We start from the raw sequence: 24,250 nt of genomic DNA on the forward strand, positions 1-24,250 counted from the left end.
CAGAGCTGTGAATGCCTGGACAAGCTGTCTTGTAACATACTAATAAAAGAAAATTTTTAAAACTAATTAATATTTTTTTTAAATAGACATAGGACCAAGTTGAGCGTCTGCAATTTGGAAGATAAAGTAGGATATTATCACTTGAATATAAGATTAGAGTCAGATCTCATCTTGAGTCAGGTTGAGAGTAAAGAATGGTTTTCCTAACGAAAGCTAATTTCTGTTTTAAACAGGCAGTTATGTTTTGTTTATTTTTGGTTTTAATGCAACCAGCTGATGATGCAAATGCAGGTCTTACATTTAATGCAGATTTGTGTATATGTGTTCTTTCTTCTGAGATCTGTTTCTAATTTTTTCTCTCAAGGAGGGAAACTTTTGCAGATGTATTTCACATCATACTAAATATGACAGAGATATCATGAAGCTTTTCTTCTGGTCATGGGAGAGGTGGCTCTTTGTGGTTCCCCTTCCCAATCCTTTTTTCTTTAATGGCAACTGATGGTTTTCATTCATTTCACGTATAGTCCATGCTTTTCTCTGTTTTGGTCTGTATCTGCTAAGCATGAGACAGAAGGGTATTCAGCTCTTAGACTTTTGGGAAACCCTTTTCCAGTGTGTATTTGGGATGAAGTTTCCAGCAGCTATTTAATGGAAGAGGAAATTTGAGCCTCTTCTCTGATGTAGTCCCACTACTGTCTCCTCTCAAGTTGACTTTTCTTGTTCTTGGAATGGTTCTGTAGAGAAACTTAATGTACGGTGGAAGGGATGTGTGCAGGTAGGACTCAACTCTGAATGACTGGCTCTGGCGTGGAGGAGCGGGATAGTGAATAAGCTGTATGTGATGAAGAGGGAAGATGGTGCAAATGCATTCTTTGGAAACAGTTTATAAAATCATAGAAATGTTGGTCAGAGGGGACCCCTGGAGGTCAGGTAGTCCAGAAGTTTTCCTTGAAGTGTGTCCATTGTGAACAGCAGATCAGGTCAGCCATGGCTTTATCTAGTTTCTCTTGAAAAGCTCCAATGATGGAGTTCCCCAGCCTCTACAGGTAAACCTTTTCCAGTGCTCTCTGTTTTGCCCAAGTGTGTGTTATGCCAGTGTAAGAAAACTGAGGGGGCATACAGCTAACTCACTCCAGAGATTTTCAGAGTGGACATCTTTGTGTCAGTCATCTCTGTTCAATCTCAAGTATTTGTGGTTTATACAGGGCCCAGGATAACTAACCAAAAATAAGGAGGACTATTTTTGTATGTCAAGTGTGAGATAACTTTGCGTAGAGGTTGGTTTCTTCCATGTGTTGCTGAATCTTACTGAAATTTAACAGTGGAAAAGAGGCATTTTTGTTGATAGCCACACTCTTGTGTGACTTGTGGTCACTTCTCATCCAAACAATAAAGATTTTTACAGTCTGTTTTGCAACCATGATTCGACTATCATTCTACCACAAAAATACAGTGATTTAAACTCTTTTCAGTGAGAACTGAATTAATTTTTTTTACTGCATTTTATTTCAAGGGAACAGTTAATACAGAAACAGTTCAGTAATGAATCACAAGTGTTGTCTTTCTTTTCGCTTTAATGCTATTTGTTGCAAGTTTAAATCAATTTTCTTCACAGTTTTTGCAGTTATTCAGAAACTTGAATGAACATATATTTGGAAAAAGCTTATACATGCTGAAAGAGTATAGTTTGATGCATAATCTTAATTTATCATTGAAAAGTTTTATGTAACATAAAATTACAGTTTTATAATAATTTGATCATTGTGCATTGTTAAACTGAAGTGGTTGTGTCTGAAAAAACCTGATGTGTTCAGCCTTTCTTTTCCATGTATAAAACATGAAACAGGGAAGCATAAATTGATTTCTTTATGAAAGCTGGTAAAAAGAAATATGTAGTTTGGTGGAAAGAGTCTATCTAGCTTTTTTTCATCAGCTGGTACTTGAAGCAACTTGTACAATAGTTCTTTGGAGAGGAGCTCCCATGCCCCCTTTCCCACCCCTGGTAGTACTAACATTTCATCACAACTTAGTAGAGATAATGCCAGTAAACTGGAGAAGACACAGTCATAAAAAAAAGTCTCTTGCCTTGCTTCTGCAGGCAGGAGTCATGTTTAGGGTAAGGTTCAGCAAGGCAGATCTCTTGCTTTCTGCAATTTGTAACTCCTATACGCTGATCATACTACTGCTTCTTACATTGAAATCTGGTCTTAAGAGTAAGATTTCCAGAGTAATTCAAGATCAATTTATTTTTTCCTGGTAACAAACAGAGAAAATGAAGAAAGGATGATGAAGGTAATAAGTGAAGCATGTTATAGCAGCATAACTATTGCAGTGTGTGTAGCTTTGTGGCTTGAGATCAGATCTATTTAATACCATATAAATAACACAGGTCAATTTTAAATAGTGTGTAAACAGCCTCTTAAATACAAACATTTGCACGATATTAATATTCATGTTTAACTGAGAAATTAAAAACATGTGAAAGTTGTGTCTTTTCAATCAACTTTTCTGTGTTCTCAAGCAGTTTGTTCAGAATTCTTTAAAATGTCACTGAGAAATTAAAAATGCTGCTCAGGCAGTAGGTTGAAACTGAGGACCAGGCAAAGTAGTGTTTATATTTAATAAAACATTTTTGAGTACATTTTGAAGGTTAAGTTTTTGTGCTTTTACTACAGAGGATGTTTATCTGAAGTGCTTTATCACTGATCATATTTTGGGAAATGTTTTCTGAAACTTTCCTCAGCAAAACTACCTCCAAGCCTAAAGTTCTTGTGTAGAGCTTATGAGTATTTTTAAATTGTAAATCTTTGAGTCCATTAAGACATCTTCACTATCTTTTTCCTTTTTGGTCACAAGCTGACAGTTTTAAGTACTACTTTGCTATGCTTGGTATGCCGCTGATGGTAATCTCCAAGGCTATTGGTGATGTGAATTGTGCTCCCATAGCTGGGGTCAGGTGTGGACTCATTCAGCTATATTAATAGGTGTGCAGTGTTGGAGCACATCAGTTTATTGAAGCATAAGCCTTCACGCTAACTTTTGGAAGATTAAATTGTTTAGCTGCAAAGAACCCATCTGGATGTGTTGTTTTCCTTCTTTTTTTCCCTCTCTTTCTTTTTCTTTTCTGTTCCTTTCTCTGTTGCCCCCCCTTTTCTCTGTTGCCCTTCCCCCTTTCTCTGTTGCACCCTGCCTTCTCTTCCCCTGCTAACTCCAGACATCTTAAAACTGTTGAAGTCTCCCGTTTGACTGTTTACTGTTCTGCTGCAGCAACTGTATCTTGGCAATATAACATTGACTTACATTCTGTATTTCTTGACTGGCCTGCTTATGAAGGATCAATTAAGTTGATTTAAAAATGGAATCCAGCATGGATTATAGTATTCTAGTAATACCTACTTACAAAACTGAGAAAACAGTTTTCTATTTTCCAGTGTAAGCCAAATGTAAGATAACCTTTTCTGAATTGAATATGTACTGTACAGAAATGCATTTGTAATTCGTAACAGCAAAACGGTCTGAATTGTGTCCCACAAATGGTAGAATTTCAGTCTTTTTGATGTTTATGTCATTTAAATTTTACTTTAGAAATAAGAAGTACTCAGCCAGAGGTTGTCCAAGAAGTAGTTTGCTTATTTTCCCAGTTTTAATTACAAGGAAATACAGTCCTGCATCAATTTTTCCACCAAACATCAGCCATCAATATGGAATCAAATAATTTCATCCCTCTGGTCCAGTGTCTGGTTTCTTCCTTTCAAAGACCAGCAAGAAGCATTTTGGAGAGTTAGCATTAAAATTTTCTAGACTACTAGTCAAACATTTGGTAGTACAGCTTTACAGCTGCAAGACTTCATTGTTGCTGGATTTTTTGTTGGGTAGGGTGGTTTTTTTTTTGGTGTGGAGCAACTCTTTGTTAGACAGATTTTCAAATATCTTCCTTCTTCTGATGATACTATTTCTGTTTGCAAAGTATTCTCACTATAAAAAAATGTGGGAGGATATTGAAACTAGTATTTTTTAAATGACCTGCATTTCAAAAGAAAATATTTCCGGTAACTTCCAGTTCGGAGTCTAAGCAAATTACCTGTTAAATTGTAAAATACATATATATCTGGATAGTAGGCTATCCCCTGGGCAGTTTGAGAGAGGACTCGAAGCTCAGCAAACTTGTCATGCATGAACTGTAGCTTGCGGCTGGGTGCTTCAGCTTATCTGGAGTTGTAGCTGAGTGGAAATGTTGAGTAAGATGGGGGTCTTGGCTAATCCTTCTTGGCCATAATCCAGTTTGGGGAGCAGCAAGAGGATCCTCCACCTGTCTACTCAGTATGTCTCTATCAGCCAAGGGGAGGAATAGCAGGCAAATGTTTAAAGCTGCCTAGCAGGTTAGCCAGATGTGTGAGAATTCAGCAGACAGGTGTAATAGGCCTGGCAGCCATATGGTAGTTGGTAGGTCTGATAATATCAAATTGTATGTAGTTGTCCTGTGGGTGAAAATGGCAGTGATTTGAGGAGGAATACCGTGCATGAAGTTTTGCAGGATCAGTTTATGCGTGTTGAGATTTTCTGTATGTACACTTAACACCTGTACATATAAGGACCATCTCTTGGCTGGGGTAGTTCTTTTTTAGAGAAATGCCTTGAGGCCACCTCAGGCCCCTGTACAGAACTTCTCACCCAACACAAGTAGCAGTCTCAAGGCCAATGGGTTATTATTCCCAGGGACCAGCACCAGAGCTTCCCATTTTGGAAGGGAAACTTTATGGTTCAGGCCGATGCTTAGTTGTCATCTACTGGACCGCAAGGTTTAGAAAAGTGAAACTAATAGCATACCCTTGAAAATTGCTTTTGCTGGTGGCCTCGCCTGTCAGATGTTGCTTGAGCCTGCGCTATTCAGTGCACTGTTAAGCAGGCAAGCAGTGGTCATGACATCTGCAGAGAAACTGGCTCAGAAGGAATAAATGAATTGCATAAAAGTTCGTGTCAGAGTTGACATTGTGTCATTTGCAGCTCTGGAATCGCAAGGCATTCAAAAGCTATGACCCAGCCCCCAAAATAAATACAGGAAAGCCATTCCGAACTGGGGGAGAAGGGGCATGGGCTGTAGAAAAAGCTTATTTTTTTCCCCTCACACCTGCATCTCCAGCTTTTGCAGAGCAGTAGCATCGGAGAAGACATGAACGTACAGCTGACTCCATGCTGACATCCAAATGGACACCTCCTGGTACCAGCAGGTTGGTCACAGCCTCTTTCAATGCTGCACCAAAAGGGACCTCACCATTGCCACGCGTGGGGCACCCTAATGTGCTGCCAGGGCTGCCACTGGTTGCCTCTTTTGGCAGAGGCCAGAATGATTTACGCTGAGGTCAGGGTCTGCTGTCCCTGTTTCTAGCAGTGCTGGTTCTATCAGAGAAGGGATTTGGATTTTACTGAAGTAGAATTCACGTGATCTGCTCTTAAGAAGCAGAGTCAATGTGATGTTCATGGCTTGTCTGATCCAAAAAAAGTGAAATTTTGTGGTGGTAAGGGTTATTTCTGAGTGGTATGTAAATCCCCAGGCCCTTTCTTAATTTAATTACAAAAGATGTGTACTAGGCTCTCTTCAGTTCCTTTAAGTTCTGAAAATACTTTGGCTCATTTCTTAGCACTCTTGAGGCAGTGTGCTCTAGCAGTCTCCCCAGTAGTACAGCCTTTAACTAAGCTGTTCTTTAACCCGTTGTTTCTTCCTGCTGTGTGTATTCCTCTTGTATTTAACTAGTAAAGCTTTCTTCTGCTGTTTTGTGGAGGTGGAAACAAAGCATGCACTGAGACTTGACTTCCCTACCTTCTCTTTGCTTGCATGCTTCTTGCATTGAATAGTGGAACTCCAGTTCTTTGGTGGTATAGGCTTTGTTCCTGCTGCCTTATGTCCTTGCTCATTATAACTGATTTGGCACTTCAGCCTTTCTCCATTTGTCACCTGCATGGTTGTCTTGTTCCTTAATACTGTTATGTGCCTTTACTTTCTTTTTTGCTGTTGCACCTTTTTCTTGGATCAGTGAGGAATTTTTGATGCAGCCAGAATAACCTCTTATTATTTCCTGTCTTCCATTGATATTTCCCACTGAGTTTTTTTTAGTGTAGCCTGAATCACCTGATGTTTGTCTTGCACTTTTTTCCTTCAGGTTGTCTGTTTTTTTGAAGAAACTCTTTCCACCAATTCCCTGAATTTGTTTGACTACTGAGGTCTGTTAGATTTACTCTGATGCTTTCAGAACTTCCTCTCTCCAGAAGAAAATGCTTTCATTTCATAATCAGTCATACAAATTACTTTCCACCATCACTTTTTAGATAGATACTTAGGGAAATTAATCCTCAATTTTCTCATCCCGTATGATTCCCGTAAGATTCATGAGGTGACTTGTTATTGCTTGTCTCTTCATCCTTGTTTTCTTCCCTTCCCTCTTGAGACTAATTCTCTGTTTCACGATTGATTGTGACTCCTGGAAGTCTACTGTTTTATTCTTTTGTGATAATGTTCATTATTTCACCTTGCCATTGAGATAATCTGCCAGCCAGGAGTATTAGTAATAGTCAGTCTTTGACTATTTCATTCCAACAAGAAACTTGCGACGAAATACAGAAAACATTTTGCTAGTAAATTGGAGATGTGTTTCATTTAATCCAGCCATTAAATTTACAAGTCTCCTCTCCAAAACACTGAGCCTTTTACAGAAGGAGATCTGTGTCCCTTAGAAACAGCCACAGCTGTATGCTGCTTTCTGAACCCAAATTCTTCAGCTCTTTCTTACTTGTGGGTTGTCATACAGGTGTGCTGAAAGACTGGGCAGGATCAGCTCAATGGCTTTCCAGGTAGATAACTGGATTTGCCTCTGTTGCCAGTTGGCTGCCCCATCAGCCTGTAGGTACACTGACACATATGCTAGCATATTCCTACGGTAATGTGCCAGTTTGTGAAACTCGGAAGGGAGCTCTTTAGAGCATGCTATCAACCTCTGAGTGTGCAGTTTGTTCTTAACACGGTTTGAAAATGTAACTAGAGCAGGCACTGAGTGGGAAGGAATGCTACCATCTTTGACTAATTATCTGCAACTGGGCTTAACCATGATACATTGTAAAAGAAGAAAAAAAAAATTGCCCAGCATTAACCATGACTCTCACAAAGGAGACCAGCAGTGTGAGACTTCCAGCCTGTCTGTGGTACCAGCCAGGGTCCTCCTCTTCCACTTCTTCACTCCATGTTTTGTCAAGTGAGGTTCTAATGTGCTGTCTCACCCTACACCTTTGAAGAGAGGATTTTAGGTTTCAGTAGCAGTGATTCCTGGTAATCTTCAATGTTGTGGACCCACCCACCATATTTAATATTAAATCTATACTTCCTGAGAAGAGCTAGGAAAGCTACTAGCAAAAACATGGGTCCTTCTAGAAGGCAGATAATAAGAAATACTGTTTTCTTCGTATGGATGAAAATCAAGTTATGTGATGCTTTTTTTTTGTGGGACTGATGGGCATTGCGTGTCCAATTGGTGCTGATCTGAGATGAGTCTAACTCATCCTTGGGGAGCTGGCTGTATACATTCATGCTTCCTCCTTCTCAGCCTTCTGGTGCTGCTGTAGACAGGGAGAAGTTCTTTCTGTTCCAGGGTAGGCAGTTGCTTTAGGAACAGCTGTAATAGTTTAAGATAATATTACTCCACTGCTTGGAGCTATTACCACAACAGAGCCATGGTAACCCCTCGCTGGCATCTGTGCAACGTAAGGCCGTCATGGCTACAGCTGCTGCTGAAGCTGATCAAAGGTGATCTGGCTGGCTTTGCACTGAAGCAGGCTGGCAGTACCTCCAGTACTCGTAGTGCATCTCACTGTGGGTGGGGTGGAGGGACTCTCCCATCTAAAAGACCACTGTGAAGTGTTGAAGGTGGTAGCCCCCCCCCCCAAGCTGTTGTAGCTTGAGAAGGTGTCATCTGCCTGTGCCGTAGGCAAGCAGTGCTGGAGCACCAGTTGTACAGCAGCAATGTTCTCAACAGCCTGTTTGTGCTACCAAGGCATTGGTTAGAAGCCAGTCACTGTTTTTCTGTTTGTGTATAAATACAAATTTTTTTCTTCATACATTTTTTTCTTCATACATTTAAAACGTTTCAGTCGCTGGCAGATTTTGCAAATTAACTTTTCCTTTGAGTACAGTGGGTGACAAGTGTCAAATGGTGAGCAGTGAAACCTGGTGTTTGCAGTGTCATGGGTCAGTGTCAGCCTTGGTTTCTGCCGATACAGGATTTTAAAGCAATCTTCTGTCACATGTAACAAGTGTTTTAGGTCCTCAAAGAAGTGTCATATACTAGCTACTCAGCTAGGGACTACCTACCGGTAATCCTGTGGCACGTGTATAGCTTTAAAGTTTGCATTTTGTTAAGGACTGTGTCTGTGCTTTGCTCTCTGCTGGTGACTCTCCTTACAACAGCTCCATGCTGCTAGCTCTGCTTACTCCCAGGGCAGGATGCATTGCATTAAACTCGTTAACTATAGCAAACTATATACCAGGGAAGAAAATAGCATGTATAAACCCATTACTATCCCATTGAAAGCAGCAGGGAAGACCAAGGTTAGCACCTTTATTATCAGGAAGAGTTGGAATCTCACGTATTTTTATAAAAGTCTCAGCTTACAGTTTAAAATGTGTTTTGTCATGTAACTATTTTTTTAGCTGCGGTTTAGCATATTTTATAGTTATGGTAAGTGGAATAGTTTATATAGTTTAAGCCCAAGAAACTATTTAGAGGTTACCTTGAAAATACATGTGTTTTCATAAAATGTCAAGTTTGAGATCCTAGCCAGCAGGAGGAATCGACAGCGCGAGCAGAGCTGTGTTAGCAGTCCAGAGCTGCCAAAGTGAGTGCTCCTGCTTCTTTCTGCTCCTGTGTGGCTGCTCTGGCCCTTGGCAGGCTGATTCAGCTCACTCAGCAAGCAGAAAACTGTTCACTTTTTTTGATTGGGTTAATTTTCTAATCCCTTAGCTGGGAAGGGGAGAAGAAATGAGAGAGTATTGAGAAGAGGATGTTTTTGGTGCTCAGTGTCAGTGGCTGGAACTGGGCTATTTCACTGTAAATAGCTTGCCCTTAATGAGGAGAAGCAAAAAGGGCAAAGGCTACCTGAGCATTAGACTGGCTTCACGTTGGACTGCCCTGAGAATTGCATGATAAAGGCATTTTACTGCCGATGGTCTCTGCAAGTCACCAGAGCACCCAAGGAGCTTGTCCTGCTTCCTCTGCTACAGCAAACTCATCCCATATGACAAAAGATTTCCATCAGCATCAGTTTAACTAGCCTGGAGTAAACCTTCACTTGCTGGCCCCCGGGCGCAGGGGAGAAGAAGCGGGGCAACAGTCTTTCACCGTCATAGACAACAAAGACTTGTCTGTAATGTCACTTCAGGAATGATACGTCTAAATGGTTTATCTTTCTAGGCTAGTGACATTAGGCTGGGGGAGGCAGGAAGGTAGGAGAGGAGGCTACAGAAAATATGACTGGAAAAACACAAGCTTTCAGGTGCATAAGCCTTCTTTCTTAACCATTGGCTAGGAAGCCTGTGAAATTCTACTGGAAAACTTTTTGAGGAATGTATGTGCAAAACATAGGTGCAAAAAGGACAGAGATTTTTGTTTGAAACCTTAGAGGTCATCAAGAATATGTACCTCATGAAGTATTTGGAAATCAGTGGAAATTATCCCATTCAAGATGGAGTCTACAGAAGAGTGTTTTAATTTTATAATACTTTGGCTCTGTAGTAATCTCTACAAGCTGAGACCTGAGACAAAAATAAATATTAAATTCAGCCAGGGTCAGATGAAAGTGGGGAACACTGTGCAGTGTGACATCCTAGCACAAACCAAGACATCCTTAGCAGATGAGAATATGTAGAACCATGCAATTAAGTGCTTGTGGGAGAGACTGCAGACACCACCACGGGATATTATCTATGATCTTTTTCAAAAGATCAGTGGATACCAGATACCTATTCAATGTTTAGTTATATACTGGTGCACAAGTTAATGTGTTGTTGGAAATAGTTATGCTAGTGCTTGAAGTCTACAGGAGGTTAAGTAGTAAAACCATGTGAAATAGGGACGCAAAAAGCATTTGTGAATTGGAAGTGTATGGTTAAACTGAAAAAAACCTGCCATTATTTTTAATACTGTTAAAAGTGCACTTACTAGTTTCCAACAGTTTTTAACACTTGAAGCAGTATATATAATCAAGGGGAGGGTGACCAGACTTACCGAGGCATATTTTCAGGACATCTTGCAAGCAATCAAGTGGAAGAGAGACTAGAGGTGAGTCTGCCTGTCCAGAATCAGGGTAGAAGAAGGCTTCCCCTGTCTGTAAAACTGTAAATTTAGAAGGATGAGCTTTTTCGGAAAGTACCATCAGCCTAATACAAGGCACTGAGGCCACTATTCATTGTAGCACTGGGTATAAGCCCCAGATATTTAGGTGCATACAAGGAGAATGTTTTCTGCTATGTACAGAGAGAGGAAGAAATAAATGGATATGAATAATGTTGAATACATACACTTCTATGCTGCCTGTGTTTGCAGGGCTGTGATAGGAACTCTCAGAAAAGGCAGTGCACACAGCCGAACAAACATCAAGTATCTCCTTTGGGACATGCTGTTTTCTCAGACCAGTGTTTGGGTTTCATTTAATACCCAGGTGTTTATAAGAAAGCCGATCACGTTGTTGATAGGATACAGAGCGCTAACATTAACATAGATCATGTTTTCAGCAGTAGACCAGCATGGTTAGAGGCTCTTAAAAAGAGCAGTTTGCTGGCCTCAAGGTAAAGAAACCAAAATGTAAATTATGTGTAGGTGATATGGCGTGCCCGGGAGAACTGATGTGCTAGGAGTGTGCGTGCAGATAGATATCTGTAATGTTGAGGTCGTTGTTAATGTACCTGCCTAAGCAAATGGCAGAAAGGTAACTAAATTCTTTGGTATAGCTCGAGTTTGATGCTGCATCCAAATTGATCACCCCACTGGTGTGCACTGGTGACTCTGTGGGGTTTGGCTTTGTGCAGCAAAGCACTTTGTACCCAGCATGGCCCATGTGATTTCATGTCCCAGTCCTCTCTTGTCATGGATAATTGGCAGCAGACTGAATCACCTAAATCTCAGATGAGATGTATGGGAAAAGACTGTATGTATGTACATATGTATATATGAAAGAGACATTAAAAAAGATTAGGGAAAAAATTATATTAGTATATAAATATACGGGGAGGGAGAGAGAGAGAGAGAGAGAGGAAAAGACTGTCAGTATGATCAAATAGGGGAGAAAGAGTTGTTTGTCATACATGTCTGTTAAAAAACCAAAATTTTCTAAAAAAAGTTAATAATGGTTTGCTTTTGTTGAAACTTACCAAACCCAGCTCACCATCAAGAGCTTCCAAGCAGTTTTTAAAGTACTGGATTGATGGATTCAAGAGAGTTTGTTCAAGAAACCACCCCATTTGAGATGTTTTTAGCTGTTGTACTATATTAAAAATATCGATTCAGTACTACTTGATCTTATTTCAGAGAATAAGGTTTATATTTTGGATAATAAATAAGTGAGATTCCTAGGAGTCTCTGGATTTGCAATGAAGTCTATATACCATTTTGGAAGGAAAAAAAAGCTGCTTCTCCATATAGGTAGGAGTAGTGATTTCAGAATACTGCAAGACTCCTGAAACACGGAGAGGAACATGCAAGAACTTTTCTATGGAGCTACTTTTAAATGTTGCTCAGCTGCTTCACCTCTTCTTCACACAAACTAAAAATTATATACGGATATTGATTTACTAGTTTTCATTGTGTTTTTTATTTACTGTTTAAAAAACCAAAAGTTAAATGGATCATGTGTCGTATGCAGAACTTTCCATACATGAATAGTTTCAAAAAATTAAGTCTTAACAATCCAAAAATACTAGATCTATCTTGGTGATGCTCAGATCAGGAGCATTCCTATTATTATTTGGATGGGGTTTTTTTCTTTTTTTTTTTTTTTTTTTTGTTTGTTTTGTTCGGTGACTGATGGCAGAGGAGGTGGTAGCATCTAGGAACATTTCTGTGATGTGCAGTTCACCATTGTAGATGTTGTGGTGAAGAGGCAGCAGTTGTTTATTGCAGTGTTAAACTGACTGTTGGTGCTGCAGAAAGCAGGTACAGCACCCAGACTGTGCTTTGACACACTGACAAAGCTGAGGAGCTGCAGGCTTTTGCTCCATCACTTTGATTTTATAACTTTCTGGATAATGATTATACACCACTGTACCCTCAGTTAAATTATATATATTTTTACTTATGACATGTGGCTGATAAAACAATGAAAGCTGCGTGGAGCTATGTATAATAGTTGCCTGCTCCTGGCAGGTTTATTGGGCAACTTTCAAGACAAAGCAGAAGCTAATTTACTGCAATTCCTTACTCCTGTAAGCTCAACTTTTGAACTTCATGGAAAAATCTGGCCATTCTCATTTTGTTCTTTGTTTCCTTAGACATACTGATAAATCAAACTCGGTGCTTGAATTTCAGTCTTAGATTGAATCATAGAATCATTCAGGTTGGAAAAGACCCTTTGGATCATCAAGTCCAACCATCCCCCCTACTCTACAAAGTTCTCCCCTACACCACATCCCCCAGCATCTCATCTAAACAATCTTTAAACACATCCAGGGATGGTGACTCCACCCCCTCCCTGGGCAGCCTATTCCACTATCTAACCACTCTTTCTGTGAAAATTTTTTCCTAATGTCTAGTCTGAATTTCCCCTGTTGGAGTTTAAAGCCATTCCCCCTTGTTCTGTCACTAATCACCTGTGAGAAGAGACCAGCACCAACCTCTCTACAATGTCCTTTCAGGGAGCTGTAGAGAGTGATGAGGTCTCCCCTCAGCCTTCTCTTCCTCAAACTAAACAGTCCCAGCTCCTTCAATCACTCCTCACAGGATCTGTTCTCCAGGCCCTTCACCAGCTTCGTTGCCCTCCTCTGCACTCGCTCCAGCACCTCGATATCTCGTATTGAGCTGCCCAAAACTGGACACAATACTCCAGGTGTGGCCTCACCAGTGCAGAGTACAGGGGGACTATCACCTCCCTGCTTCTGCTGGTCACACTATTTCTAATACAAGCCAGGATGCCGTTGGCTTTCTTGGCCACCTGGGCACACCGCTGGCTCATGTTCAGCTGCTTGTCAATTAGAACCCCCCCCCCCCCCCCCCCCCCCCCCCCCAATCCTTCTCTTCCAGACAGCTCCAGCCACACCTCCCCAAGCCTGTAACCATGCAGGGGGTTGTTGTGGCCGAAGTGCAGGACCTGGCACTTGGCCTTGTTGAAGCCCATCCCGTTAACGTTGGCCCACCGATCCAACCTATCCAAGTCTCTCTGTAGAGCCTCCCTATCTTCATGCAGATCAACACTCCTGCTTAACTTGGTGTCATCTGCGAACTTACTGATAATGCACTCTATGTCCTTATCAAGATCATCAATAAAGATGTTGAACAGAAATGGTCCCAACACCGAGCCCTGAGGAACACTACTTGTGACCAGCTGCCAGCTGGATTTAGCTCCATTGACCACCACTCTCTGGGACTGTCCATCCAGCCAGTGCTTGACCCAGCAGACCGTTCGCTCATCCAGGCCATGGGCAGTCAGTTTTTTTATGAGAATTCTATCAGGAACTGTGTCAAATTTTTGAAAATCCAGGTAGATAAAATCCACAGCTTTTCCCTCATCCAATAGTCGGGTCACCTTCTCATAGAAGGAGATCAGGTTTGTCAGGCAGGACCCGCCTTTCATAAACCCATGCTGACTAGGTCTGATCCCCTGGTTGTCCATTATATGACTTTTAATGGCACCCGAGGTGACCTGCTCCATGACCTTCCCTGGCACCGAGGTCAGACTGACAGGTCTGTAGCTTCCTGGATCCTCCTTCCTGCCTTTCTTGTAGATGGGTGTCACATTTGCCACCCTCCAGTCCAGTGGGACCTCCCCAGTTAGCCATGACTTCAGGTAGATCATGGACAGCGGCTTGGTGAGCACATCTGCCAACTCCCTCAGCACCCTTGGGTGTAACCCATCCGGTCCCACAGACCTGTGTGCATCCAAGTGGTGTAGCAGGTCTCTGACCACCTCCTCTTCAACTGTGCTGACCTCATTCTGCTTCCCCTCCCCATCTCCCAGCTCATGAGACTGGGTGTCCAGGGAACAGCCAGTTCCACTGCTAAAGACTGAGGCAAAGTAGGCGTTGAGCACCTCAGCCTTTTCCTCGTCCTTAGTTACCATGTTTCCCTCTGCATCCAGTAGGGGAGGGAGATTTTCTCTAATCCTCCTCTTGCTGTTAACGAATTTATAGAAAGATTTTTTGTTATCTTTAACAGCTGCAGCCAAGTTGAGCTCTAGCTGCGCTTTGGCTCTCCTAATGTTCTCCCTGCATAACTTCACTGCATCTTTATACTCTTCATGAGAGGCCTGGCCCCTCTCCCAAAGGTGATAGACTCTCCTTTTGTCCTTGAGATCCAGCCAAAGGTCCCTGTTTAGCCAGGTCAGTCTCCTTCCCCACCTGCTTGTTTTTCGGCAGACAGGAACAGCCTGCTCCTGTGCCTTTAAGACTTCGCTCTTGAAGTATGTCCAGCCTTCCTGGACTGCCATATCCTTCAGGGCAGCCTCCCAAGGGATTTTGTTAACCAGTCTTTTGAACATGTCAGAGTTTGCCCTGCGGAAGTCTAAGGTGGCAGTTTTACTAACCCCTCTCTTTGTTTCTCGAAGGATCAAAAACTCAATCATCTCATGATCACTGCACCCTAGACAGCCTCCAACTTTACTTCCCCCACAAGCTCTTCCCTGTTCACAAGAAGCAGGTCCAGGAGGCACCTTCCCTGGTCGGCTCACTCACCAGCTGTGTGAGGAAGTTATTCTCCACACATTCCAGGAACCTGTCTTGAGAGATAGTACGTGTCTTCTTATGGAATGACACAAAGATACCACTTGTTTTACCTTTTATGGACAAATTATTTCCTGAAAGACTCTGTCATAATAACTTGAGCCCTTCTTCTGTAGGCATATGTTCATTTGAACAGCTGGTTGAGTATTCTCCATATAGTCAATGAAACTTGCCAGCCGGTGCACGGACTGACTCAGTGCACCTAAGTTAGACACCAAAACCATAAGGTGAACATATTCCTGGTACTTTTGGTTTTTCACTGCCTTTTATGGAAAGTTGGATGTTGTCTTGATCTTTTGACTTGGAATTGGGGGAGTTTACCACCTAGTTTTTGTCAGTGGACATACTGCTGCAAGGCTTTGGTTGTAGGTTCTCATTAAACTAATTGCATCTTCCCACCTTAACATGTAAGAAGGTAATTTCCACAGCGCAGTTGGAGTGATTACTCTTTATTTCCTGGTAATATTATGATAACTGGTTGACCAGAACCACTTAAATGGTTCATCTGTTTGGAGTTCAGTAGGTAGTTGTAGGATGTATGAATGCCTTGTCCAATTAGAGCAGAAGCTTCATGCAAAACAGACCAGCTTAGCAAAATGGCAACTGTAGCAGTAAGAGCCAGACAGTAACTTCATTTTTTAAAATAGAATGAATGTATTGTCAGGCCATAGATGAATGTGTGATCTAATTGTCTTGACAGGGAGAGGGGAACTCTGGCCTATGGCATGTCTTTAACAAAAATTACTTCAGCGTTGTCATAAATTGATTGGAAATATTTTTTCCTCACATTACTCATGGGATGTCAACAAGTATGCAAATGTGAAAATTTAACATATGTTTCCTTGCTGCTTTTACACGGTTTCTCACACCAGTTTAATGAGTAAAAACTGTCATTTAAAATGCCACTTCAAACCCAAGTCCTTTAGTGTTGAAGACCATCTCGCTATTATTTTCTTTGTATTCGTTGAGGTGTTAAATAGTTTATTCATTTGTTAATTTTACACTCTTGGACTAGAGCCTAATTTTTGTCTTATTCTGGTCTTATGCTGTAGTTAAAGTTCATATATCTGGTAATCCTCCTTGTTACACAGTGTTTTATCTTTTTTGGGTTTCTTTGCTGTCTTTCCTCAGAGCATCCGTTTCCATTGATTCTTTTGCTGCAGCTAATGCAGTAAAACATTAGTATCTTTCTTTTGATCTCTGTGGTAAAGCATTTATTTCTGAATGAAGCTATAACATTGTTAACTTCTGTAAAGACTTCCTGACAGCATAATAACTAGGGATAGATCAGCGATCTAGATCTAATAAGACCCAATCAGGTTATTTTGTGTTGTGCCTTCTGTCTCACATCTGTTCATGGAAGGTGGTCCTGGCTTTCCTGGCACAGGAGCCAAGCAGTCCCCTTGCCAGCGTGGTTCTGCTCTTGATTTACTGCAGGTGAATCAACTTGGAAGCCTAAAACCCGCAGTATTTACTCTTTTCCTGAAATCTGTCGTGTTTACCCCCTGCACTTAATAGTTGCACCATTTAATTTCACTGCTGGTATGTTTAGACCAAGATGTAATAATGCATGTCAAAGAGTTGTAGATGTTGTTCTAGTTTTAATTACACTTAATTAGCACATTCTGTGTTGTTAAGTCAAGGTTTCGGGGTTGTCTTTTTCGCAGTGTTGAAATATCTCGGATTTTTTGGACCATCCTGTGCAAAGATGGGCACAGGGTAACGATGTTGACTTGTGCTGGAGCACGGCTGTGTGTGCTGTGTTTTGCTAGTAGACTCCAGGAATCCTGAGATAAGACTCACAAATTTGTCTCAATATTAAAGTATTGCTCTGTCAGTTTGGGTGTCATGGTGCAGTATTTGCTAAAGCTTTCAACAGATGGCAGACTTATGAAGGTGGTGCGCCTGCAATAAACTCCTGGGTTTTGTGCTGTTTCACTTTGTGGGGTAGAAGGGATATGATCGCACAAATCCTTTTATCTGGACTGCAGGCTTCATGTTTTGATAAGAACAAAAAAGGGACTCTCAGAAGACAAATGAGATGCTTTAAAGTGTTATTGGGTATTCAAGTCATCTTGGCAGTTGTTGAAAGTGCTTCCTCTCTGCCTTTACATCTTTCTTAGATTTTAGATTTTTGTCTGCAACCATCTATTGCTTAAAAATTGAATAATAGCTGAACTGGGAAGAATTAAGTCAACAAGATGTGATTTTTTTTTTTTTTTCTTTTTTTCTTTTTTTTGACATATGCCATTCTGCTTTTGGGATGAGAGTCTAGAGAGTACGTGATCCCCTCTCTCTCCACAGTACTTAGAGGGACATATCACTGTGTCCTCTGAGCTGCTTCTCAGTGGAGCTCTGGATCATAGTGTGCTCCATTGGAAGAACTCACTGTTTTCTGCTGAGCTCTGCATTTGTTGATATGGCACAATACAAACTGATAAATAACTGGTTTTGTACTGGAATTAAAAAGTGGATACGACCCTTCTCAAGGTTCAAACTAAACCCAGTCACATGTTTGAATATCAATTTAAATTATTTTTTTTTAAATTTGAGGAAAAAAATACATTTTTGCTTTTGAAGTCAGGGAATAAAGTAGTATGTGTATTGCATGTACAAAGTATAAACAACTAGTGAAAACAATTTTTATTGAATGCGTCTCCCAGATTTTAAAATTTCATACTTAATAGGTTACTGCAATAATTACTACTGTCAGTGCTATGATGACAGTTATCGCATCTAATACTGCATGGTGTTTTGAACAGTAACAGAAAAATAGGTATTCTCTGCTTCTCTACTTTGTTTAGTTAAACTGCATATTTTTGAATATGAATAGTAAAATGCTTCAAATAAGAACAGTGGTGTATCACGAAGTGCACGCGAATACATTTTACTTCTTAAAAACAGTTCAGCTAGCAAATTTAAAAGACACACAGCCTGACTTTCTTTTATTTTCTTGGGCTGTGAAATGTTTTATAGACAATTTCCAAGCATTATTATTAAATCATTTTTTTAAACAAGATTTCCTTTTGAAAGACTTGAAACATGCAGGCAGACGGGAGCCTCTATGTAGAGTCAGCTGAGGAATACAAGGTGTTACCTCTTTGGTTGTCTAGTTCAAATGTAGCCTACATAGCCTATCTCAATAGAAGTTGGTGGTTGTTACTGCTCCCCTGTTCTTGGGCTGCTGAACAGGGTTTCCCAGCCCAAGTGTGGTGGGTAGTCATTCAGGGAATGAGTCTTCTTTCTGCACTGAGCTTCTTATTCTAGCTCTTTGGACTTAGTTGGAGATGTGCTTGGGTGCTGAAGATCACTTTTTGGGAAACTCCTTTGGGAGCTTTGACAGTAGCCTGTAGCACTGTTGTCATCGGAGCTCCTAGATGCACAAGTCTGAACGAATCTAAAAATCTGTTTGCACTTCTCTTGAGAGATGTGGTTGTACTGCGTGCTGTGTATGGATGATGGGATCACTTTTCTTGATGCAGTCTGGAGTTTGCATGTTCTTTGAATAAACACAGACTACTATTGTTGAAGTATGCTAACAGCTTGACACATTCCACATGTAAAAAAATTTGATCTGGAAATATAATTGGTGTTGCTGTACGAATATATTTAGAGTAAGCATGGTATAGAGTGGGCAAATACAGACCAGCAGTGGGCACTTGTCCAAATATCATTAAAAATGTTGACATTAAGTAATTTGGGGTTTAATAATAATTAATTAACTACTATTTAAACACCTCTGCCCAGACTGATCTACATGTCTAGTTTAAAAATTCTGGTATATTTGACATGTTCAGTATATAGTGGTTTGTGAAAGGCAGTAGAGTGCACCTCAAAGTTCTGATAATATCTTGTTTCTAAAGAAGAGGAGCAAACAAATGCACAATACTAAATATTGTCCTTTTTGTTTATTTTTCAGATTAGCACTGTACGTATATGAATATCTGCTCCATGTAGGAGCACAGAAATCAGCCCAGACGTTTTTATCAGAGGTACGTTTCCCCATCCTTTTTTCCTTTGCACAACTTCCCAGTGTGTGCAGGTGAAATACATATACCTTGGTCTAGAATAAAATCAGCAGTGACAACTTTGAATATCTGTTTACATTGATCAGCATAGATTTCTGATTCTGTGGGAGCTGGTTTGCCATGTCATTTAACTTTGCATAACTATTTTTGCTGTGATTTGTTATGCCTGTTCTGTGATTTGCTACTTACACTGGGGAAAGATTAATCTATCTTCTGTAATAAATGTGCATGTTAGAAAATGGATCAATGGTACTCCTTTTTGATGAACTTCTAATTTATTGTTGATATCTCCAACCATGAAGATGTACCCTTCCAAAATACACAGCAGTCATGTATTTTACATCCTACTGTCATACACTTGCAGTTCTCATTCTCTTAAGCAGCACTGATCTCTATGTGTATTCTTACCATGCTTCTAACCACTTCCCTTCTTTTCATCTGGCAAATCAATTACGTCTACAACCATAATTACTATGCTGGTGATGACATTTTGGAGGTGAGAGAGAGGAGGATGGGAACCCAGAGCATTGTTTGTGGTGGTTATAGAAAATTCATGTAGCAGAGATAAGGAAAAGCAGTACAATTGTGGTAGTATCAGTTTATGTTTATAGTAAAGTATGTTTTTGACAATTGTTTTTTCTCTTTGGTAAAGCAATGGAAAAATAAGAGAGAAAATAATAGAGAGTATCATCTTGGCTTTCCCAAAACAGCTGTCATTTGTAAATAATACACTGTGCAAGATTCATTTTGCTCGTTGTGTTTTTATGATATATTTCCAAAATGAGCAGTTGGCAGAAGTATAACTGGTATGACATTTGGATTTCTAGAAAACATTCAATACAGTGTCTTGAAACTTAGCTTTTAAAACTAATTCAGTCTTGGGTTATACAGAAACTTTCAGGTCTGAACAAATGTAATATGACAATATATCAAATCTTTCAAATTAAGAGTGATACTAGCCAACAGACGGTAAACATGGGACAGGGACAAATAATAATGTATAGAGTTGGTATGAGGTGTCTGTTAGATTTCACACAAAGCTGTGTGTTTATTTACCTCATTCATTATCAGTGCAGAAGGGTAAATACTCTACTGACAGTATTTGTGAGTGGTGATATGTTGAACCAGAGGCAGTTATCACTGATACAGAAAAACCTGGAAGAAATTGTATTTGGGTGGACAAGTGCAGATTGAGAAAACTGTACACTAATACAGCTAGCAGAAAAGAAACTAAAATGCGGAAGTTAAACGGCAAGTGGTAAAAGCAGCAGAAAAAAAATGGTAGTTGATTGTGTAGTAGACAGGTCTTAACATTGTAATGCCCATTCAGTCCTTGGCTGTAAACCAGAAATAGCTACCCCAACTCTGTACCCCATGTGAGTCAGCTGTTTTTGTTTGAGTATTGGCATATGGGATGAAAACAAGAGAACATAGTTGAGAGAAGTGCAGAAAAGTCTTCTAGCGAATTTATGATCTGATGGAAGTTAAAACTTTCCATGTGTTTTTGTCTTGTCTAGCTCATAGATGATAAGAAGCAACTGCCCTGTTGCAACGAGCTTGTTTGGAGAGTACTTCAGGTGTAGGAGACACCCAGGTGGCACAGGAGGAAATTTGTATTGGTTTGATCCCTCCTTAAAAAGCATAGCTGTTTGGGCTCAATGCCCTCTCTGCTCTGGCAGTCTGCACCTGCCAGAATAGTTTAGGTGGATTTTGTTAAAGATGAAATAGTTCCAAGCAGCTCTAAGACTGAATGTTGGGGCATAAAAAATGTAAGAATACATGGATTTTTTGAGCTATACAGCAGTCAGTGGTCTCTATATATGTATACATGACAATTAAGAGCCCTTCCTTAAAGATCTACCAGGGAGCGTGACTAAGAATAATGAAACAAAATTAAGAAAAGGAAAATTTAAGTTGGATATCATGGAGTCCACTCTGCTACTAGATAACTTAGAGATGGTGGTTCTAAACATTCCTATATTTTTGTAATGCTTTATGTCTAGTTTGGATTTTGTAGAACTGATCCACAAGTCAAAGTGCTGGAGAAACTGCGCTGTGAGGTAAGACTAAAGGAGTTAGGGCTTTTCTTCCTGGGTAGGAGAAGGCTCAGGGGGCACCACATCACACTGTTCCAGTACTTGAAGGGTGACTATGAAGAGAACAAAGGCTTTCCCTTCATTAGGAGCCATATGGAGAACACCAGGGGCAATGGGTACAAGTTACACAGAGAGGGATTTCATCTTCATACAAGAAAGAATATTGGGTTTTTTTTACAGTAAGAACAGTCATTCGCTGGAACAGCCTCTTCAGGGACATGGTAGAGTACCCATCACTGGAAGTTTTCAAGACACAACTGGACAGAGTGTTAAATAATCTCATTTGGGCTCCTTTTCCCATAAAAGACTGTACCAGATGATCTTTCGAGGTCCCTTCCAACCTGAGCTGTTCTGTGATTCTATGATTCTATGAGTCAGTAAGGTCTAGAAGTCCTCTGCTGATTTTTGAGTTACAAGGTGAACTGTGCTTTGTGGTCCTTGTTGAGTACAGCCTTCAAAGCTTTGTTGCCTTCATCTCAGAAACACAGGACCTCAGGCTCATCTAGCATTTTCCTGGATCTCTTGATAGCAGAGACATCTTCAGTTTATTGGCTATAACTCTTGTATCTTGGTCTGCAATTTCACTTCCTTTCAGGAGACATGGCAGGAAGTACTGGGTTGAAGTGGCTCCAAGACTGGTGTTACCGTCAGGGCTTTGGATTTTTCAATCATGGGTTGGTATACAGGGCACCAGACCTTTTGGCATTAGATAGAATTCACCTGTCCCAGAGGGGGAAGAGGATCTTCGGGCAGGAGTTAGTTGGGCTCATAGACAGAGCTTTAAACTAGATTTGAAGGGGGAAGGGGGCAAAACATCAGCCCATCTGAAGTGCATGTATACCAATGCACACAGCATGGGTAACAAACAGGAGGAGCTTGAAGCCATGATGAAACAGGAACATTATGATGTAGTGCCTGTTACAGAGACGTGGTGGGATGTCTCCCATGACTGGAGTGCGCCTGTTGAGGGCTACAAGCTCTTTAGGAGGGACAGACAAGGAAGGAGAGGTGGTGGGGTGGCGCTGTATGTTAGGGACTGTTATGATTGCTTTGAGCACAAGTGTAGTGAAGACAGGGTGGAGTGTCTTTGCGTTAGAATCAGGGGGAAGGCGAACAGGGCAGATGTTGTAGTAGGAGTCTACTATAGGCCACCCACCCAGGACGGAGAGGTGGATGAAATATTCTGTAGGCATTTAGGAGAAATCTCACGATCGCTTGCCCTTGTTCCTGTGGGAGACTTTAACTTCCCAGACATCTGCTGGAAATACAGCACAGCAAAGTGAGACCAGTCCCGGAGATTCCTGGAATGTGGGAGACAACTTCCTGACGCAGCTGGTGAGAGAACAAACCAGAGAAGGTGCCCTGCTGGATCTCTTCTTTGTGAACAGAGAAGGACTGGTGGATGATGTGGTGGTTGGAGGCCGACTAGGGCACAGCGATCATGAAATAATAGAGTTCTCTGTTCTTAGAGAGGCCAGGAGAGGGGGCAGCAGAACTGACATCCTGGACTTCCAAAGGGCTGACTTTGTCTTGTTTAGGCACCTGCTTGACAGGATCCCTTGGGAGACGACCCTGAAGGGTATAGGGGTCCAGGAATGCTGGGCACTCTTTAAGAAGGAAGTCTTAATGGCTCAGGAGCAGACAGTCCCCAGGTGCTGTAAGAGAAGCTGGTGGCAGAGAAGACCACCCTGGCTGAACAGGGAGCTTTGGCTGCAACTCAGGGAGAAAAGGAGAGTTTACAGCCTTTGGAAGAAGGGGGTAGCCACTCACAGTGATTACAAAGAGGCTGTGAGGCTATGCAGGGCAGAAATCAGGAGGTCTAAAGCCCAGCTGGAAACTAATCTGGCTTCAGCAATCAAGGACAGCAAGAAGTGTTTCTATAAGTATGTGAGCAGCAAAAGAAAGACCAGGGAGAGCCTCCATCCCCTGCTAGATGCAGGAGGAAACATGGTAACAAGTGATGAGGAAAAGGCTGAGGTGCTTAATGCCTTCTTTGCCTCAGTGTTTAATAACAAGACTAGTTGTATTGAGGGAATCCAGCCTCCTCAGCCAGAAGACACAGACTGGGAGAATGACCCCCCCACAATCCAGGAGGAGATAGTCAGTGACCTGCTGCATCACACAGACACAAGTCTATGGAACCAGATGGGATACACCCGAGGGTGCTGAAGGAGCTGGCTGGGGGGCTCGCCAAGCCGCTTTCCAGCATTTACCAGCAGTCCTGCCTGACCGGGGAGGTCCCGAAAGATCGGAAACTGGCCAATGTGACACCCATATATAAGAAGGGTTGGAAGGATGATCCAGGAAATTACAGGCCTGTCAGCTTCACGTCGGTGCCCGGGAAGCTGATGGAGCAGCTCATCCTGAGTATCATCACACAGCACATCTGGGACAACCAGATGATCAGGCCCAGTCAGCATGGGTTCATGAAAGGCAGGTCCTGCTTGACAAACCTGATCTCCTTCTACGACAGGGCGACCTGCTTATTGGATGAGGGAAAGGCTGTGGATGTTGTCTACCTTGACTTCAGTAAGGCCTTTGACACCATTTCCCACAGCATTCTCCTGGTGAAACTGGCTGCTATGGGCACACGCTTTGCTGGGTAAAAAACTGTCTGGATGGCCGGGCCCAAAGAGTTGTGGTGAACGGAGTTAAATCCAGTTGGTGGCCGGTCACGAGTGGTGTCCCCCAGGGCTCGGTTTTGGGGCCACTCCTGTTTAACATCTTTATTGATGATCTAGATGAGGGGATTGAGTGCACCCTCAGTAAGTTTGCAGATGACACCAAGTTGGGTGGGAGTGTTGATCTGCTCGAGGGTAGGGAGGCTCTGCAGAGAGATCTGGACAGGCTGGAACAATGGGCTAAGGCCAACTGGAGGAGTTTCAGTAAGGCCAAATGCCAGGTGCTGCACTTGGGCCACAACAACCCCCTGCATGGTGTGATGGTTTAGCCCCTGCCGGGGTCTGAGACCACAGGGCCGCTACCCCTCCCCCACAAAGGGAGTGAAATACAAAGCCCCAGGACTGAAATAAGGAAAGGTTTAATACAACAATGCAATAGCAACACAACAAACAACAACAATAACAGTAATAGTGATAGCAATGAACAGAGCAAAATAGCTACCAAATACAGCAGTTTGAAGCACGATGTACAAAACC

At 41.6% G+C, this 24,250-nt stretch overlaps 1 protein-coding gene across 11 annotated transcripts in view; it reads left to right on the plus strand.

Moving 5' to 3' along the window:
* SSBP2 (single stranded DNA binding protein 2) overlaps positions 1 to 24,250 on the plus strand; it is a 204,999-nt gene that overhangs the window by 26,170 nt on the left and 154,579 nt on the right. For 10 of the 11 annotated variants that reach the window (XM_074813282.1, XM_074813289.1, XM_074813286.1 and 7 more), the window contains exon 2: positions 18,888 to 18,960. In XM_074813282.1, coding sequence (XP_074669383.1) covers positions 18,888 to 18,960 — 73 coding nt within the window. Of the gene's footprint in view, positions 1 to 5,175; positions 5,229 to 18,887; positions 18,961 to 24,250 lie in introns of those variants that run through there. The other variant, XM_074813283.1, reaches the window with a different exon arrangement.

This window comes from Strix aluco, chromosome Z, assembly GCF_031877795.1.
Source record: "Strix aluco isolate bStrAlu1 chromosome Z, bStrAlu1.hap1, whole genome shotgun sequence".
NCBI classification, from domain to species: Eukaryota; Metazoa; Chordata; class Aves; order Strigiformes; family Strigidae; genus Strix; species Strix aluco.